Source organism: Sinocyclocheilus rhinocerous, unplaced genomic scaffold (genome assembly GCF_001515625.1).
Source record: "Sinocyclocheilus rhinocerous isolate Xijiao unplaced genomic scaffold, SAMN03320098_v1.1 scaffold599, whole genome shotgun sequence".
Classification (NCBI taxonomy): domain Eukaryota; kingdom Metazoa; phylum Chordata; class Actinopteri; order Cypriniformes; family Cyprinidae; genus Sinocyclocheilus; species Sinocyclocheilus rhinocerous.
Window position 1 is genome coordinate 473,732 of NW_015652138.1, and position 21,752 is coordinate 495,483.

The following is a 21,752-nucleotide window of genomic DNA, read 5'->3' on the forward strand; positions in this document are numbered from 1 at the left end:
AACCATTAACTACGACTTTTGCCTCAATAAACTCCTAATTTGCTGCTTATTAATAGTTAGTAAGGTAGTTGTTAGTTTAGGTATCGGGTAGGTTTAGGGATGAAGAATATGGCCGTGCAGAATATGTGTAATAAACAGCCAATACATTAATAATAGGCATGCTAATAAACAACTAGTTAATAATAGTGAGAATTGGTCCCTATACACAAAGACAGCAATTACTAGTTATATGTGTTTTCCCTGAAACTGTAAAAATGTTATTTTCTCCATTGTATCGAAGCAGTATAAATTCTCACTTTGCTGCAGTGACTTCAACAGATGCCAAACATGTTGTTTAAATGTGGGTCAAAGTCCTCTTGGTATTGAGAGCTGGCAATATTTCTTCTATAAATGTTATTAACAACCTCTCTTTTCTTACATACATTTGACTGTACAGGTTTGTTTGTAGGTTTCACTAGAGTTTATATGAGAACATTCTGTGAGTTCCATATGATTTTCTAAATAAAGTTTGAAGAAAAACCTTACATACTGTACATACTGGGCGGGTTACTTTTAAAATGTATCCAATACAGAATACATGCAGTAAAATGTGATCTGTTCTGTTTTACTCATGTATTTCTCGAATCATCCTTGTTTTTCTCAAAACAATTCGTACACAGCTTTAAACAAAAGCCTGTAACTTTCTCAAAATCCTTAATTCATCTCCCAAAAGTATTAATGTCAATGAACATATCAGTGCCATCAGAATGACAAGCCCTTGTGTCATTGTTCACAAACAACATAGTCATAATGCTTAGGCATGTTCTCAATATAACCGTGTACTCTGTCCGAATGTCCTGATATAAACTATGGCTACAGTTTTAAAAACAATGACTGAAACTGGACAGGATTTACAATTACACTTTTACCAGTCAGAGTGCAAATTACAGTAAAATGTCATTACGGTAAAGAAAAGAAAAAGACACGACTATGTATAGGCACATGTGTTTGTTTGTGTGTGTGTGTGTGTGTGTGTGTGTGTGTGTTAAAGTATGCATCTGTTTAAAGTATATTTACTGTAAAAAGTAAAATGCAAGTGGGCTACTGTAATAGGAAGCATTACAGTAACTATTCAATATTACAGTACGGTGCATATTGCTGAAATACACACCTGTTCTGTCTACAAAGGTTTGAATGATTGAGTATTCAGCTGTACGTTTCGACCTGCATGCCTCGGCTATTGTAAGGTCATGAATGTGAATATGGTCCACAATAGTGACCCTTATTTCATCAGAAGCGTGCCTACATCCTTCGTTTCTCTGTTTTTCATGAGATGCACCTCTGAGCAGTTTAGAAAACCAGTTGATCTGACGTTTTCCCTTCATTAGTGAAATTCAAGATTCACCTGCACACTTCATCAATTCAGGACACATTTAAAAAATAAATAAATAAATAAATAAGTCTAATAGATGTGTATAGAATATATGTTTGACAGATTGTGACAGCTAGCATTTTGCATTAAAATGCATTAGAAAATATAGGATTTGTAGCTGTATAAACAATGCTAAAGGCTAAAACGTTTCTCATAAATGTACTTTAATCATTTAAAAATATCAGAGACAGACAATATACTGGATTGATCTTTCATCTGCCAAAGCGTTTCTAACTGCTTATGTTCAGGTGTATGAATGGAGACTTCCCACTATTCCTCTATAAAATTCCCAAGTGGAAATTCCTCAAGTTATATCCTCCTGTCACTCATAACAGCGCCTCTTCACACGCAGGAATTTAACACACATCACGAAAGAGTGTTCACCGCTGCTCAAATGCTCCTCGCAGCGCACATCACATCCGATTGTATTTTGTACAATCCCTATTATTTTAAAGGCATAACAATGTTATATTCTGTGTTAATGACAGTAAATTACATCACAAGTTTAGCAGTATGAGTGAAAATGTGACGGGTCTTAGAGCAAATGACAGTTGACGCACTGCGGTTACACAAAACCTGGCAGGATATTCTTCAAATATGTAAATCTGAGAACAACGAGAGAATAAGGAGCTGAACTCCTTTGGTCGGACTGCACCGTTTAGTGACAGATGAGATTGCATTGGACACTAGCTCTCTAATGAACGAAGAGCTAAATGGCCCTGGCAATAATATCCCAGATTTTAATAACCAATGAATCATGCTCTAAAACAATTGGCTAATTGCTCTTTGCTCCAGAGAAAGGAGATGAGAGGTTATGTAATGCCAACTACCAGTGCACAGCCAACAAACCATGTGCTAAAAGATCCTGAAGTCAAGCTGAGTGATGAGAGAGAGAGAGAGAGAGAGAGAGAGAAGAGCTACGAAATTAACTTCTTTCCCCAGGCAGCTCGGTATTTACTGGAGTAGTTAATAGTTTGGAGGAAGGCAGTACTTCAATAAATCCTAATTAGTTTCTCATTAACGGTAACATTTTCATGTCAAAAGTATATCTGTGTGTCAGCTGGGTCAACTGTATTTCTTATATACCTTCAAAGAGTTCTGTTATAAGTATTTTGTCTTGCCCATCTATCACTATATGGACAAAAGTATTTGGGACAGCTGACCATTACACCAACAGGGACGTTAATGATTTATGAAATATAGATTTTTATTTTTTTTACTTAAAAAGTCGGTGTGTATCCCTAAAGAAAAGCTGAAACAACATGTATAACCGAAAGCGTAGAAAATAAACAACAACATCAAACTATAATAAATTACATTAATTTTATTCTGCATTTTTTATTTGGTTATTTGGTTCCGAACAGATTCATCAGGTGATTTAAATTTGTTTTAATTATGCTATAAAACCTTGGTAACTGTGGTGACTCTGAGAAATCGAAACTAATTAGGATAGGAATTTTTGCGATGGCGGTATGTATTTTTCACAACCCTTCCCATAATTTATTTTGACCGCAATATCATAAGTCAAGCTAAATTACACATCGTGTTGCTCGGTTCACATGGACATTTATGCCAACTTTTAAGTACTACTGGCTATCTGACATTAAAAAAATAAATCAATAAGTAACTTCTCATCATGGACTATTCAGAACGGTCTCTGTAGTAACCGTGTCAGATGCAATCCTTATCTTAATTAATTTGTTCCTTTAATTATACACATAACGTTGTAACTGTATCACATATATATAAATCTTGTCTATTTCAATCAGTTTGGTGTTGTCCACATCTAAAGAACATGACTGTTCCGAATTGTTAAAAAATAAATAAATAAATAATAAACTCTAAAATATTGCAGTGTTTTAATTGCACTGATTTACCTGAAAATCAAGAGCGTCTGTTCTGTGTATTTTGTGTATGCTTTGGCAAAATACTAAATGAAAGATTTACAATTTTTAGAAATTATTATTAGGTGATAAATATATGCTTATAAAACGGATAGTTCCAGTCCTTGATTCTGATTGGTTGAGCTGCGTTCGAAGCTGTTGTAAATTACTCTACAAAGTAACATACACCTTTGTTTACGTTTGTGTGTTGCTCAACCACATCTTTGTAGCAACCACAACTGTTTCTGAGGAACTACATTGTTTGGTAGAAGAATACAGTTTTTATTAATATCATTACACTTTATTTGCTCGAATTTATAACAGCTAAGGGGGTTTTAGGCACTTCGCGTCGTACCTAACAACGCCCCTTAGCTGTTGTAAATTCACTGTAAACCACAGCTTCTTGGGGCTTCTTGCTTTATTTTGAATTGTTACCTGAGCCCATAAAGCACAGTGCCATCTGGATGGAGACGGATCATTCTGTTCTTCACTGTCACACCATGTACAAACGACTTCTTGTCGTTTAGGAAGTACGTGTCTGGCACCCACAGCTGATCGGCTACCCGGTTATCCAGCGTCAGGTTAAGAGGAATCTCAGAATAGGACAGACGTTTGTCTCGCCAGGCTTGCTGGAAATACATAGTCAGTGTGTAGTCCTGAAAAATAAACCATACACAGAAGAAAGATAAATGGGTTACCAGGTCTAAGGGAAATATCACAACATCAAAGAAAAGAGGGTATATTTTAAAATCTTTTGGAGATTGATATTACATGACTGGCTTTAAAATTTGAAGATGTAATGTTAAAAGCACAATAGTGCACATCAGGTTAAAAATGAGCGTTAAGGGGCTGAGATCTATAAGGAAAACCCAGGAGACGAGTACAGGTATAATGAGAAAGAGCACACTGAACAAAACAGTATATTAATGAACCTTTTCAATCACTCTTTAAAGACAGAGTTCACCCCAAAATGCCCTCATGTCATTAAAAACCTGCATGCTGATAATTTTGGACTGTCGAATATCTCATTAACCTTCAAAACTGCAATGACACTTTTTGCATAAGCATTTCGAAACACAAAGCATGCATCAGTATGCAACAAACGCACATGAGAAAGATCCAGACAGGTGACAGTATATGGGAGACTAGGGAGAGTTTCAACACATTTTGCTTTTAATGTAACTCAAACTTATAATGTCGCCACATTTGTCAGCTGCAAATTAAAGTTGTTCTAAAATCTACAACTTGTCAAATGTGAAATGCCATGTCAACAAAGAATAAGTTGTGACAGTAGATGAGGTGAAATGTGACATTATTAGAAAACATATGCATCAGTTAATATTACATTTGCATTTATTTTGCAAAACAAGCGACCTTGTACTTTTTATAACCAACCCCCATCAAGCTCAATCCTTTCCCATATTCATTCTAAGCATTTTTATTTAAAAGGTAAAAGCAGCAAACACGTAACATATTAGTCATGAATAAGTAAGTGATAATCCACGGCTAGCAGTGCATTAAACGATTTTAATGCACGACGTGGAGGCAAATAACCACCCGACGCGAAGCGGAGTGCATTAAAAACATATAATGCACAGCTAGCCGTCCATTATCCTGCTTATACCATGGTCATTTGCCAGCATTGACAACCTAGAGCTGTTAATGACATTTGCAGCGCAATATTTGACCAGAAGGGTAATGAGCGTTAAGGGGCTGAGATCTATAAGGAAAACCCAGGAGACGAGTACAGGTATAATGAGAAAGGAGAGCACACTGAACAAAACAGTATATTAATGAACCTTTTCAATCACTCTTTAAAGACAGAGTTCACCCCAAAATGCCCTCATGTCATTAAAAACCTGCATGCTGATAATTTTGGACTGTCGAATATCTCATTAACCTTCAAAACTGCAATGACACTTTTTGCATAAGCATTTCGAAACACAAAGCATGCATCAGTATGCAACAAACGCACATGAGAAAGATCCAGACAGGTGACAGTATATGGGAGACTAGGGAGAGTTTCAACACATTTTGCTTTTAATGTAACTCAAACTTATAATGTCGCCACATTTGTCAGCTGCAAATTAAAGTTGTTCTAAAATCTACAACTTGTCAAATGTGAAATGCCATGTCAACAAAGAATAAGTTGTGACAGTAGATGAGGTGAAATGTGACATTATTAGAAAACATATGCATCAGTTAATATTACATTTGCATTTATTTTGCAAAACAAGCGACCTTGTACTTTTTATAACCAACCCCCATCAAGCTCAATCCTTTCCCATATTCATTCTAAGCATTTTTATTTAAAAGGTAAAAGCAGCAAACACGTAACATATTAGTCATGAATAAGTAAGTGATAATCCACGGCTAGCAGTGCATTAAACGATTTTAATGCACGACGTGGAGGCAAATAACCACCCGACGCGAAGCGGAGTGCATTAAAAACATATAATGCACAGCTAGCCGTCCATTATCCTGCTTATACCATGGTCATTTGCCAGCATTGACAACCTAGAGCTGTTAATGACATTTGCAGCGCAATATTTGACCAGAAGGGTAAAAATGACGTTTTCGTCAGTTACGACTCGTTAGAGCTACATTCTGTCCGCTTCAAATCACAGAGATGAAATAATGCGGTAAGTTCACATTTATTTGAACGAATTATAGCATTTAATTGAATTAATTATATAATGGATGCCTAGCTGTGCATTATATTATTTTAACGCACTCCGTTTGTGTCGGGTGGTTCTTTGCCTTCACGTTGTGCATTAAAATTGTTTAATGCACAGCTAGCCGTGAATGATCCCTTACATATATTTCAATTAATTATCGATCGATCAAGAGAGAAAGAGAGAAAGAAAGATGACAGTTGTGTGTGAGAGTTACCTGTGTCTGTGCGTCTCTCTCTACAGACAATGAAGCTGTGAGTTTACTTACTTATACAGCGATTTTACCTCCTCGTTGCTGAGGAATATAATGGAGCGATACAGTATCTAAGCTATTTTATTAATAAAAGTCGTGGGGCAGCGCTGACAATGAGTTTCTGTGCTCCTGAATGTTTCTGTGTGTGCGCAGCGCGATCTGCGATCTCTCTCTCTGTCAGCACATTAATATAGAATGGTGATTAAACTGACTTGGAACTACCCATGCATTAAACGGTTTTAATGCATAACTGCCAGCCAATCAGAATTGAGAATTCAGACAGACCATGGTATAATAGAAATTGACAGTGTTATAACTCACCACAAATGAATTTGCAACTAATATTGCATTTTAATTTATTTACAGTTTCTAATGCAATTTAAAATACAATATATTGAACACCCTGTCCTATCAGCACATGCTTCAGCATCTCTGTAAAAACATCCCTGTCGATCATTATGAAATTAGCTGTACTCCCGTTCCTATTCCTTCACACACACGCAAAGCTTCCACTTTCCAAACCACGCCCCCATCACTCAGCAGGAGCGACAGACAGACCTTCCAGCTTGATAGAAATTTTAGGATTGGAATTATTTATTCAGCACTTGTTCTAGGGGTGTTCAAACTAGTCAAATGTATTTGATAAAGAAAATAAAGGGAATATATACTAAGGAAGAGAATTAGGGAATGTCTTCATGGCATGTATTGTTCCTTATTAAATGTAAAAAGAATAAATAAATAAAATTGCAGCAGACTCAATGCTATCATTGATATTCTCAAAAGTGTAAACACTGAGCCACCCAGGCCCCATCAAAACATTTAGAGTAGTCCACTCAGATCTGTCAATCTCTTTCCAGCTCAACCAATAGCGAGAGTTTGGGGCGTGGCTACTGTAGCAGGCTGAGCCAGAGAGTGTTTAGCCATGGCTGACGCGTCACATGAGAAAAGAAAGATTTGGTTAGAGAAGTGCATTCAAAGACTTGCCAAAATACATAGAGACAGGCAACGGGGTGAAACAAGGGTAAACACTGGCAGTGCATTTACAAAATGAAGAAATCTGAGGGAATGTTTGGGTTTCAATCGACAAGTAAGCTAAACTCAAGTTTTTTTGCCACATTTTAGCTTTTTACTTTCAGATAAAATTAGCCCCAGATAAAATAAAAGGTAACACTTTAGAATAGGGAAGAATTTTCCCTCAATAAACTCATAATTTGCTGCTTATTAATAGTTAGTAAGGTAGTTGTTAAGTTTAGGTATGGGGTCGGGATCAGGGATCTAGAACATGGTCAGAGAATAAGGCATTAATATGTGCCTATAAGTACTAATAAACAGCCAATATGCTAGTAATATGCATGCTAATAAGCAACTAGTTAATAGTGAGAATTGGACCGTATAATAAAGTGTTACTAATATATCTGCTTGGGGTTAATTTATCACAGTTTTGAAAGTCAGTTAGTATAAATAATGTAGCTATAGTTAAATGAGAGGAATTCACTGTTGTAAATATTTCCTTGTCATTATTACAGTGGATAGCTGTACACGTACATTTGTTGATGCTGTAAAGCAATTCACCCTTTTGAGGAAAATGTTGTGCCCGCTCACTAAACTTAGATAGAAATAATGTTCTCTTAAATAAAGTCTTAAAAAGTTGCTTAACACATTAAAAGAGACTGTGAAAAAAATCTATCTGCGGCACAGGGTGTTAAACGCCAGTCCAGTGCACCTCAGAGGTGATGATGAAATGTTTCTGTTTACATGCTGAGAAACCCAATCTCAGTTTTGCTCTCTTGCTGTAAATATCATTATGAAATGCCATGCAACACCAGGCAGGCTTTCATGGCTTTCTCTTTCCGTCCTTAAAGGGAGTTCTGGAAAGTTTAGAAAGATATCGAGTCTCTGGGATTTAGTGAGTTTGTTTTGTATGATCAGCAAGGCTTCTTAAGGTTCTAAGCTTCTCCTCATAATTATTTTATCAGGGCAGGTATTGGGATACTGGAGGGAGCTGTCTGTAGCTGAACCCTACCTGTAATCCATTTACTCCAGCTAGAAGTTTGAGTGAGGACTGGGAAAGCTATCTATCTATATATATATATATATATATATACTGTATATATATGTGTGTGTGTGTGTGCGTGTGTGTGTCATCAGAAACACTACATTGAGGCAGCAAACAACGTAAAAATAGCCGTCACCATTGCTATCCTGCATTTTCTCAGCGGAGGTGGCTGTCAAACACATGGAGCTAATAAGCATGAGGGTGTACAGTAAGCTAGTGTGGGTGAGGAGGGTTGATGTTTCTGACTCGAGAGGGAGCTTCCAAGCGCACACACCGAAATATAATTGTATATGAATGCCTTCCTTCGTTTGTTAAAGGAATTGTTCAAAAACGGACCTAAAATTTAATAAATAGAAATAGAAACTGATTACATGTAATCTCAATTCTGGTAACTGTTGATTCTGGAAGTCTGGACAAAAATAAATAAAAATCAAACCTGGAAGACTTTTGGCATGTAAAGTCATTGCTGTTTTCATGTTTGTTCATGTAATGCAGGGATTCCCAAACGTTTTTGTCAGCCAAACCCCTTTGAAATATTTACTGGAAATATCTCTGAGGAAGGTAATATTTCAATAATTTAACAAGACATGCACATGTTTACAGTTTGATGTCGCTTACTGGTCATGTTGACATGCAGGTAAACAAATTAAATATTTCTATTTTTAGTGTTCAAGTTTTTAAATAATTTATTTTACATTTCTAACCCTGGACCACAAAACCAGTCATAAGGGTCAATTTCTTGAAATTGAGATTTATGAATCATCTAAAATCTGAATAAATAAGCTTTCCATTGATGTATGGTTTGTTAGGATAGGACAATATTTGGCTGAGATACAACTATTTGAAAATCTGGAATCTGAGGGTGCAAAAAAATCTAAATACTGAGAAAATCATCTTTAAAGTTGTACAAATTAAGTTCTTAGCAATGCATAATACTTAATATCCTAATGATTTTTGGCGATCATTTTGACCCATACAATGTTTTTTTGGCTACTGCTAAAAATATACCCAAGCGACTTAAGACTGGTTTTGTGGTCCAGGGTCACATTTTTATGATTTAATTATTAGCTTTTTATCAACTCACAAACGCACTGCAGTTCTTACATTAACCCCACTTTGGGAAACCCTGATGTAATGTTATGTTTAATGCATTTCATGATGTTGATATCAAAAAATGGAATATATTTTCTTTCGCTTTGCTTTTTTATATCAGTGGTATGTTTAATGGTAAGTTTAAAACAAGTTACATAAAAAGTAATCTAAAAGTAATCTAAAAAAGTCATTATACATTACCTACAAGAAGTAACCTAGATTACGTAACTAACTACAGTTTTCATAATGTAATCTGTAATCAGTAATGGACTACAATTTGTACGTAATCTTTAGTTGTTGAGTTTAAATTCAAGAGATGCAGCGAATGCATTACAAAGGGTGATATTTCAGTAGCACGCACTAACATTTCCTGAAACCAAATAAGTGCCAGAAATGCTTTAGGTCAACTTCCATTTCAATTACAGTAGCTCTTACATCTCTCTTATGTAAATGCTTTTGTCACAAAAATGTTACACAGTATTAAACAATATCCAATTAACAAAATTTCACAGTTCCTTTTAGAATACTTCCTTGATCCATTTTGATCCATGGACAGTTCCAACCTAGAAAATAGACCAGTATTTCCACAACAATTCAACAATTTCCAATGAGGTGCCAAAAATATACGCAGTAGGCTATCAACAGTATTGCTCTTCTTAATGCTAGCGTGGCACAGTTTTGCACAATCTGATGTGATTTTTGTGGACACTGAACCATGGCCAACCCAAGAGCAGAGGTCTAAGGGACACCAAAACAGGGGAATTCAAATAGGACTAGTCATGGCTGATGGCTTTATAACCCCTTTGTAACCTAAATTACTGGTCCTGTTCTTTCCCCTTCCAAGGACAGCTTGCCTCGGTTGACTTCCTCCTACCATGTGTTGGCAATAAATAGTTTTCACTACATATATAACCTTGTCGGGTGAAGGAAGCAGTGCAGGCTGGATTCTGCAGGAGATGTGAGGGCAAGGCCTGGAATGGCCTGACTACTTTTTTATCCTCTTGTCACATCTACATTTGAGGTTGCTTCTCTGTTTCATGGCAGCGCTCGGTGAAATCGAGGGGCCAGAATTTGAAAGGCACTGGAAGCTCAGAGCGGCTGAGATGTAAATGACTGCTATTCACGCTTCTGTCTTACTGTGTCTTTTCTCTGAGGGAGTTTTTTTTTGTTGATTTGTTCTGCATTGGCCAGGGGAAGAAATGACAGCCCCTTGATGACTACTGAGAAAAGTGTGAAGCCTCTAATCTTCTCTGCAAAGAAAAAAAAAGGCTTCCTATTTATTAAACATCAGCAGCAGCAGAATGTGTTTGCTAAGTGTAAAGGCCTGTTCACACCAAGGACGATAACTATAAAGATAACGATAAAGATATAAATCGTTCTCAATATTAAAGAATGGCAGAGTCCACACCACAGCTATAACCATAAAGGCACAAAGAAACAATATCATTGGAATCACTTTCAGAACGATTTGTTTCCAGCTGATGAACGATACAAACATTGACAGCCAATCAGAATCAATCCTGCTATGACGAGCTCGAGAATTTAAAGTGGCAGACGAGCGTGCGCTTGGATTAAACAGACGATATCGTCCGCTGGTGTGGATGCTAATATAGTTATCTTCATAGTTATCGTTCTTGGTGTGAACGGGCCTTAAGACTGGGACTTATTCAGTCTAAAATCTGCTTTCTTCACAGCTGAATAAAACAAAATAAACAATAACTATTCCAATGCAATTCCTTTTAACAGACAAGTATGTGAATAATAAGTTGTAGTATCATTTTATATTATTCATTCCTTTTATGCAGTACCGTTGCAGCTCTGTAACAAATGATACACCTACAGTATTTTGCAGTTTATGGAAGTATTTCTATATACTCTAAACATTGTTAATAATAGCGTGATTAATGACCCAATGGCAAAAAAGGTTAATATGATGTCTAATGGGGTGAAACCTAATATAAAGAAGAAGTAGAAAAAATCTAATATTACTATACTTACTGATGTTTGTGTTGTCGACCCATCAAATATGATGTTATTAAGGGCTTTTAATTTAACAGTCAATTTAATAGTTAATTTGGTGTGATTAATTATAACGAAATGGATGCAATTAATCATGCCCCCAACGTAAAGTATATATACAGACACCCAGCCTTCTTTTTTTAAAGCTGAACTGGTTTTAACATGTCGCAGTGTCTTTTAAAATAAAAATTATAGTATGAAAAACAATGCAAATAAACACTGAGGATGAAATATAAGAACACAAGCCCCTACTGTACCATAGACAGAATGACAGAAACTATTGCAAAATAGTTGGACTGTAGATAGCAGGAGAATTAACGATTATGGCTAATCAGAAGAAATAAAGAGATAAAGAAAATTGACTTTTGAACCGCGTTTCGTCTTTGTAATGCTTTAGTTTGACATAAAATATGATCTTCTTCTGGAGGGATTTCTCAGCAAATATTTATATATGGGATTTATCAACCTGTCATGAAATTAATCAATCAATAAATTAATAAATAATAATAACAATTGACAGCCTTCATATTATTATTATTATTATTATTATTATAGTTTCTATCCCCTTCGATTCAACTCATGGAAGAAGACCAGCTGTTCACACACCAGCTGAGATTTACCCTAGATATTTCTGAATTCGCAGCAGGACAGTCGAATGAAGCGTCACACAACCAAAATACACTCAATCAGAGCAGTATGCATGCTCGGAGTGGGGGAAGGCATATAAGCTAGATCTCTGTGCAGCTCTGAGGAGCGTATCCCTCTGTTCTCGTAGATGAAGATGTAGCGGGCCGTCTTCAAGCAGATTGTACACACTATGCTTTGGCTCTATAATGAAATGCCATATGTTTCCCCTGTGCATCTCACAACTGCTACGTCTCTAAACTGGGAAAAAAGACACACAAAGCACATTATAAGGCTGATCAGCTGTCTATATGCATGTTTCAGGCACATGCAATCGCTCAGATTTTTTGGGGTTTTTTTACGCTGCAGACTTTTTGACAATTAAAACCATTAAAATCCTTTTAGTTGTTTGTGGTGCACAGGAAGTGCAAAGACGGAGTTGTTCAATTAACAATACAGCTTTCCCAACACAAAGATGTTTGTGGTGCTGGCATGGCCTGCTGGTGGTCTGATACATGATATATGGTATATATACAAGATACATGAATGTATTTTATAGTGTTTCAAATAAACGAAACAATGAGTTATTTCAACCCCCTTTATGACTGAATGCAGGTTTGTTGGGGTCATGCATTCTAAGGTTAAACATCTTGTCTGTGAGATTTATAAATAAATTATCTAAAAATAGCACATATACTAACTTCTTTGTTCTTTTGTGGTCTGCTGAAAATCCTTAACCTAACTTGTTTGCTTATGAATCTCTAACTATGCTATATTATCACCAAAACTTGTGTTCAGTCTTTTTGTCACCTTCTTTTCTTGCAATTAGCACAGGTTTTGCATTCAATCAATCAGTTCCAAAAAGAAAAAAAACAAATCCTGTGCTAATTGAAAGAAAACAAGTTTATAAAGGATTGAATCCAATATTTGGTAATAATATAGCAGTGTCATACCCTGTGTGAATAAAGTAAATTTTATTCAAGTTTCATTCCAATGTGATAACATTAACTCGAATTTTTGAGAAAAACTAAATTCAAAATGACTCGCAACATGAGGGTTAAAAAAACATTTCAACAATGTCTAAGACTGTACTAGATTTGACAAAGACACCAAAGCTTTGAAAGAAAGAGCAGGAGTATTGAATATCAAAGTATCGTGTTGTGATTTATGACAGTTCACCCTATAGATGACTAAAGTTAAATGAAGGTAAACGACGTCTCATCTCTTTCTTCTACATTCTGTGCCTGTGTGAAGCATCCGCTAATGTCTTTCTGCATGCACGCTCTGTGCAGTCTATTATTATATGCAGTGGGTGTCAGGTATGAGAGAATATGTGCGCTGATGTATTCATGACCATGCGCATCGAGCAGCGGGCGTTCTGCATGTCGCTGTGGACGATTTCTAGGTCCTGCTGTTGCCTGGGACAAGCTGTCGTCCACGGGAACCATTATTATGCTGCCCACCTCTCCCCCAGCCTCATCTATTGATGAAAATGAGATATAACAGAACCCTCTTCATGTCTATGGATCGATACTGATATATTTTGATGAAAAAAAAGGATAGCAGAATTGAGGAAAATAATGGATATGATATTCGTCTGTGTGTGTTGCTTTTGATGAAAGAACATTTGTTCAGGGCTCATTGCCTCAGTGGCAATGGAACATGTTTGAGGTTGGCGTATGTGTGTGAATGCTTGTGTACACACACACACAAACACACACACACACACACACACACAAACACACACACACACACACACACCACCCTTAGACAAGGACACCCCTGAGGAGGCAATATCCCATCTCTATAGCAGTGACCTGCACCGGTGGGGTCCGCATGAGATGCTGATGATGATGATGCATTGATGACTCTGATGGCTGAGTGAGAAAAAAATAAATAAAAAACAATTTTAAATAAGTTTAATTTTGTTAACATTGTTAGTTCATGATATGCATTAACTAATGTACTGTAAATACTAAGAAAAGAAAAAAAATTTTTTTTTTTCACATTTCAATTTGTATAAAATAACTAAAATTATTGAAGTGAAGTTTGTCAGCATGCACAGAGTACTGCGCTGTTTTATTACCAGTGCCAAGCATTGTTCTTGTGTACAGACAGATCTAATAGCATGTCATCACTGTCTCATTGCCAGAACAAAAACAACTTTTTCGGTAACACTTTAGAATTGGGAACACATATTCACTATTAATTAAGAGTTTTCCCTCAATAACTCCTAATAACTCCTAATTTGCTGCTTATTAATAGTTAGTAAGGTAGTTGTTAGTTTAGGTATGGGGTAGCATTAAGGGATCTAAAATATGCTCATGCAGAATAAGGCATTAATATGTGCTTTATAAGTACTAATAAACAGCCAATATGCTAGTAATATGCATGCTAATAAGCAACTAGTTAATAGTGAGAATTGGACCTTAAAATAAAGTGTTACCAATCTTTCTTATAATTATATTGTTATAATATCATTCGTTTTAGCTTGACTGTCCCTGCTCACAGTGTTGGGTAGTAACTGATTACATCAGTTTCCAAAAAAATAAGTACTTGTAATTAGATTCAATTACATTTTAAAATACTTATAATCAGACTTCAGTTACTTTTTTTTATTGTTTATATATTATTCACACAAGTCTTTGTCTTTGGAAGGCTTTTGTCTTTCAAACACATTAAAATGCACAAATTCACGTTATTTCTTATTTACATGTAAAGCAGGGATTCCCAAACATTATCAAAACACAGTGTTTAAAATGACCCTTGGCTAAAAACGCCCACAAACAAAAAGCTTGAGGCTGTTATTACCAATATTTAAATAACAGCCTCAAAACAACAATGCGCAGTTTTTCTCTTGTTTGCTAAAGTGCAGAAAGCAGCAGACTGCTGTTTTATTCTCTAAGTAACAAAGAAACCGGCAAGAGACGCTGGCATACAGTATTTAATGCCTTTAGTTCTGTATGTGATGCTTCAAAGGTTTTGTGTATGTGTGCAACAAAACATCCAGCTCTCTCTAAATATTTTATTAACATGTAAGTTCTCTCTTTCAACCACACCATTTTGCTGTTAGAAAAAGAAAAAGAAAAGTTTTGTTTTTATGTATTCCTTAATGTAGTCCTTATGTAGCCTTCCACTGTACAGATTTGAGTATTTCAAGTAGGATTGAATGCTATATCATATGACAAAATGGTAACACTTTGTAGTTTTAAATTATTTGTAGTTAATTCTTATTTCATAAATTGAACTCTCTACATTGTTAATACATTAATAGGCACATGTGCGTACATGTGAGTTCTTCATTGTCATTGTAATTTTCAAATTATCATTGTTAAAGAAATATATGAAAATAGTAAAGTTAATCGATACACTTTTATGCTTAATTAAAGTGTTTGTAAGCATTTTAGAAACACTTATTGTTAATGCAATTAATGTCTAATAAAGTGTTGTTGCCTTTAATTTAGTATTTCCGTGACCTAATATAAAGTGAGAAGGATTTAATTCTAATAAACCATTAACAACTGCTTTACGACAAGATGTTAACAAAGGCTAATAAAGCATTATCTAACTCTTTACATATTAGATAATTAAACAATAACAATTGGTTAACTACTATGACAGTTAATGAAGAACTCTTTGTAAATAACATTCATTTTTAACAATGCAGGGAGTACAGTTTATTAAAAAAATGAATTAACTAGTTGAATTAATTGGCGAGAGCCAATGAGCATTCGATTTTACTGCCGTAAAACCTGTTGTAAAGTTTCTTGAAACACCAATTTTGAATTAGTAACGAGTGCGTCATCACAGGTGTTGCCGCTTACGGTCGCTGCTCAGGATGAAGATCGCTGAATAAAGGCTTGAGTTTGGGTCTGTTCCTCGCAGTCATATGGATTACAGCGCACAAATAACATTTTGTAATTATGTTGCGTTTTTGGTATTTTATGGTTCTACTGTCAGTCACAGCATGTCGGAGAAAACACCTAGTGTGTCCCACAGCAAACAAACTAAATATTGCATGATAAGTAATGGTTAAAGGGGTCATATGATGCGATTTCAAGTTTTCCTTTCTCTTTGGAGTGTTACAATTGCAGAAATGTTACTCATTTTAATGGTTTAAAGTGTAGTTTTGTTTAACATTATGTAATCTTCTAAATGGGTTGGCAGCAGAAATCACACAGAACAGAACGAAATGTTATCGTATCATATTAAGAAAATGAGTAAACTTCATTTAATAATGCAGTTGAAAACATAATGCCAACTAAATACAATAAAATAGAAATGTTAATGTCGCGATTTCAACATTCATAAGTATTCATTTGTAAGTCTGTAAAGGTGTTAATACGTAAATAATTTACATTTTAGGTGTTGTCAATACGTCAGTATTGTATGTTTTAGTGTCTGTACAAACGTAAGTAAAATTACGTTTGGTAGAACCACATTTTACGTAAAATACATACGAATTTTACTGAGATTACGTTGCACATGCAAATGACGCCTATACACTTTACCAAAGAACTTGTTTGTTAAAAATTCAAATAGTATATAAAATGAGTAAAAAAAAATATAGCATAGATGCTTCGTGGACATAAAGTACACTAAACTCACAGCATCTCCTGAGAATATCTGCGGTGCTCAGAATAGAAGAGAAAGAGTGAAAACTCTTCACATGCACATGCTGTGAGAAGAGAAGCGCTCATGCCTGCAACTGAACATCTGAACATATACAACAAATCAGACAGCCATCAATGGATTTTCCTCTGTCTGTTCTTCAAAATATAATCTAATATGTATGCAAACGCATGCAACTGTGTCTAAGCAATGAGACTCCTTGTCAAGACAAACAGGTCGCCCGCCACTGCGCAATACCCACATGTGGAGGCTGTTCATTTTGTACTCTGTGAACAATGTAGCCTATTTAATGTGTAAATTAAGGGATATTAAAAATAAAGAAATAAATAAAAAAGACATACACGCACACAGTAATGTCATGCTAAGCAGTACTTTAGGTGGTTTGTGTACTTTTAGTGTTTAATAATATTTTTGGTTTTAACAGTATTAAGTGTATATAATTTGCAGGCTGCACACGCAGGTGTGTTCAACTAATAAAGTAAATAAACCTTATTCAATGCTGGCAAAAAAATAATTAAAAGTAAAAAGACCAAATTCCCAGCCAAAAATAAAATAAAATTAAATTAAATTAAATAAAATAAAATTAAATTAAATTAAATACAATTAAATAAAATAAAATAAATAAATAAAAATAATAAAATAAAATAAAATAAATAAATAAAACAATCAATAGAACAAAAAACATTTTTATTTAATTTTATTTAATTTCACTAAAATCTGCATTTTATTGTTAGAAATGACAGTTTAAGCTTGTAAAATATTATATTTTACCATGTATATTTATTTATTTATTTATTTAATTAATTAATTTTTCCTTCAAACACATAACACAGTAGTTTTACTAGTTATGAAATGCCCCAAAGAATAAAAACACTACAGCAGATGGCTGCCTAGGCAGTGTGGCAACACCAGTGTCACTATTCAATAAGGATTTAATGAGTTAAGACAACCAGAATGATGAAAACACCACGTTCTCACTCTCTATGACACTGTAATTTTCACCTCTGTAACTTACACCAGTCAAAGACAATAATTAGGATCTGAAAAACAATCTTTTTTTAGATGAATGTGTGCCATCAGGAGCATGTGAACGGATCAGCGGAGGGCTTTATTTCTCCCTCGCACACTACTACTATTAATCTGCTAAAAATAAACACAGGCAGGGGTACAATTTCCAACATATATCGGCACACCAAAAAACTGCATGGTGGCAGGTCTCCTTTTCTCATCACAGTAACTGTGTGAAGCAGCTTTATATCACATGAGAGGATTGAGCCATACAGATTTATGAGGACTGAAATCATCACAGTTTCCTAAAAGCCATCATATCTGGGTGTTAAATTAACACACTGTGTATAAGGATTTAGGGCAGTTCACCATTAGTCAGGTGGCAATTGGATCAAAACTAATGTTTAATCGTGCCTCCATATGCATTAAGATGCACTGCTTGCAGTAAGCAAAAAGGCTGTTCTGAATTGTTTGTGTCATTACCATTTCATTGCATTCATTACTAAAAATATCAGCGGAGCCTATTAAGCTACAAGCTAGCAAAGCATCATTTACTAAACATCTCTCTCCATTGCATCAGATCATCATTTACAAATCCTGTGGGAAAATCGACCTTAAAGAGATGCCCTGACAGTCACATGAATGCATGTATGTATGCATTATTTTTTTTTTTTTCCTAAAATAACTTTAATCCTGGCAAGGAAAAATTAATTCAGACCATGGATTTTCCAAGGTTGAAAAAATGTCTTTGGTTGTACTTTAAATCCATCGTCATACATATGAAACTGGCTCATTATGACAGCAAGTATTTGATCATTAACATAATAATTTATGCTTACACAGGATATATGCGTTATCTATGAGATCTGGAAGCATCTGGATATATTTGTATCACACTCAACATTTTCTCTTCAAAGTGTAAAATGTGAAGTCAGACTAACACTTGATTTATATAGGGCTAAATAAAATATTCTGCCTATATGAGTAGACCAATTAACCTAGTGAAGACTGTGTCTAATTTTTCTTAATCCTTAACAGATATTGTTTTCTTTTACCAGGCTTTTAAAGATTATATTTGAAGACAAACAAGGGCATTTTTTAATGTCAGACAGCATTAGAGCAGAACAGATTTTGCGCACAAGGATAACTAATAGCTTGCTGAGACTTCCAGTTATGGCGAGGTGCTAAGAGTTCGCAACTTTTCAGCTCTGCTGCTAGTAAGTAATCAATCCTACAATACAAACCAGAATTGTATTTAAAGCCAAGCAACATGAATATGAGACTACAGGGAATTAAAATGTCATGCAAAGACGGCAAAAAAGACAAGAAAAAAAAACACTAAATGAAAACAAATACTCAGAGGTTGAAGAAATTAGCGACGCCATGGCAACTGTGGAAGACGGTCTTGATGAAGGAGATGTAGCAACTTCAGACGAAAATAACAACCAGGATATCATGAAAGCCATGATGTCCTTGAAAAGTGGACTTTATAAGAAAATTGATGGTGTGCAAACAGCAATTACGGAGGTAAGAAAGGAGATACAGGAATGCACAAGGCGCATAGCACATGCGGAACAAAGTATTTCTGATGCTGAAGGCAATGTTAATGGGCTAATATCCAAAGTGAGCACACTGGAAAACACCGTTAAAACTCTTTCAAACAAAGTGGAAGATTTGGAATGCAGAAGCCGACAGAACAATGTGAGACTGACTCAAAACAGAGGGCCGGGACACGGTTACATCTCTGGAGAAGTGGATACCAGAGGCTCTAGGAATGGAATCACGGGAGACCTTGGTAACTGAGCGGGAGCACAGAATCGGCACTCTGACAAATATCGACTCTTGCATGACACGCCCGAGGACACAAGTTCTTGAACTTCAAAGACAAGGAGTGAGTATTAAAGGCAGCCAGAATCAAAGGGAATGCTCTTTACAACAACGAACAGGTCCGTTTTCATCCAGACCTCTCCGCTGGTATACACAAGATGCAGCGCAACTCTGAAAAAAAGCTGCGAGACAAGGGGATTCATAAGCACAGAGTCACGGTTCCTGCTGACACATGGGGAGAGATCCTACACCTTCCAAACTCCGGCTGAAGTAGACAAATTTGTCCAGTCTCTTTGAAGGATCAAGACGAACCTCCAGATGGAAGAGGCTACTACATCAGGAAAATGTAAAGGCAATATTGGTTCATCCATTTTATATTATTTTCACACAAGAGAACATGACAATTGTTCCATTAAATATGACTGTCTCGTTTTATTTTACATTCTCATGGCCAAATAAGTGTTTATTTTCATGGTTATACAAACGATTAAAAACGGACGTAGGGTGGAAGGGGAAAACACGGCCATGATTCACATTCAAATACTGGATAGTTTGAATGACACACACACGGGACGTTCAACCCATCACGCACTTTACAAGGTCAATAGTTGTATTATTTGATTTCTTTGATATGTTTTGTCCACCCTTCAGCTAAAGCCCCAGGTATGTCATTATTTGTTATGTGCCTAAACGTTCCAATACAAATAACCCATTACAAATGCTGCATAGTTCACTACAACAAATTAAAGATTATTGGTTGGTTAGTATTCAGTAAGAGCAGAGAGAGCTAAAGAGGAGGAAATAATTAAAAGCGAGAGACAGGCGGCTCTTCGTAATGCGTGGACCCGTCTCGCTCATAAACTAATAGCTTGCTCTATAAGTCATGGACATCCTGTCGCATTCAAACTACTCTCTGGCCGAATACAATAGATTTGTGTGAGGTACAGAGTAAATTTCAAGTTGGTAATTGCTAAAAATCTTCTTCTGATTCTGATAAATGCATTGGCACCAGAAAACACACACGTCAGAATGAAATGATGCAATTTCAAATTAAGTAAATGAGCCAACCGTGCCATTGAAAACAATTTCCTCGATCATACATACAACAGAATCAATCAATTAACTCCACTAAATAAATATTCATAGATTAAACAAGGATTTGTAAGCATTCATACTTTGTGATGTTGTTCATAGGTAAATGATTTAGGTTTTAGATGCTGTCAATACTCCAGTATTATACGTTTCAGTGTCTGTGCAAAATGTATTAATTGTATGTGTGGCAGAAACACAATTTATGTCAAATTAGTGCTAAGCCCAGACTTTTGTAGATGCATGCCATCCTTTAAATATCCACTATAATATACTTCTTAAACAATGCTGAAATGTTTCCTTTATGAGATATATATATATATATATATAATGAGTCTTGAAATATTGGAACTACAACTCAAAATGTCTCACTTACCTTTAGTCTCTGCCTCATACATATTCAAAGTTACTTCAAAACTATAAAGCTATAAAAGGTTGTTTAGTCATTTCCTCCTTATTGGTGTTTTGAAGTCATCTAAGATGTTTGAATTCATCCATAGAAAACTCTCACGCGATGATTTAACATTTGAAGAAAAAAAAGAGTGGTCCACTAATCAGAAACAAACATTGATGGTGTCAAATAACACATATCTCTTCATCATTCAGGACTAAAGACTGTGCTACACAGAGCTGGGCAGTAACTGATTACATGAAATCTGGATTACATAACAGATTCCAAAAATTAAGTGCTTTTAATTAGAGTCTATTCCTTTTTATAATGTTCATAATCAAATTAAAGTTACTTTTTATGGATTACATGATTACATATTATTCACATAATTGATTATCTCTAATTCTTCTTTTTCTCTTTTAAATTTTGCTTTCTAAAAATCCTACCATTTAGCTTTGATTATATTCACAAATGTCTTGTAAATAAATTAGCAAATACCTCTCAAGCAATTAGTTCATGTGCTTAACAAATAATTGTGCAAGTTATCCAGTGACCTTCAGTAACAGTTGATTCTGGACAAAAATATTTCAAACCTGGAACACTTGGGGTGTGTAAAGTTATTGTTGTTTTCGTGTTCATTAAAGTTTGCTCATATAATTCCCAAATCTTTTTTTCAAACCCGTCTGACATAAAATATTTTCTTGAAATATCTCTGTTGAAGGTTTCAATCTGACAACACATTCACATGTTCACAATTCTTTTATGTCGGTTAATAGTCACATTGACATGCAG

At 35.3% G+C, this 21,752-nt stretch overlaps 1 protein-coding gene across 1 annotated transcript in view; it reads right to left on the reverse strand.

Annotated features, from left to right (window-relative positions):
- The window catches only part of LOC107713582 (gamma-aminobutyric acid receptor subunit beta-2-like), an 81,781-nt gene that overhangs the window by 41,125 nt on the left and 18,904 nt on the right, over positions 1–21,752 (reverse strand). The window contains exon 4 of the mRNA XM_016519136.1: positions 3,730–3,950. Within this exon, the coding sequence (XP_016374622.1) occupies positions 3,730–3,950 (221 nt within the window). The remainder of the gene's footprint in view (positions 1–3,729; positions 3,951–21,752) is intronic.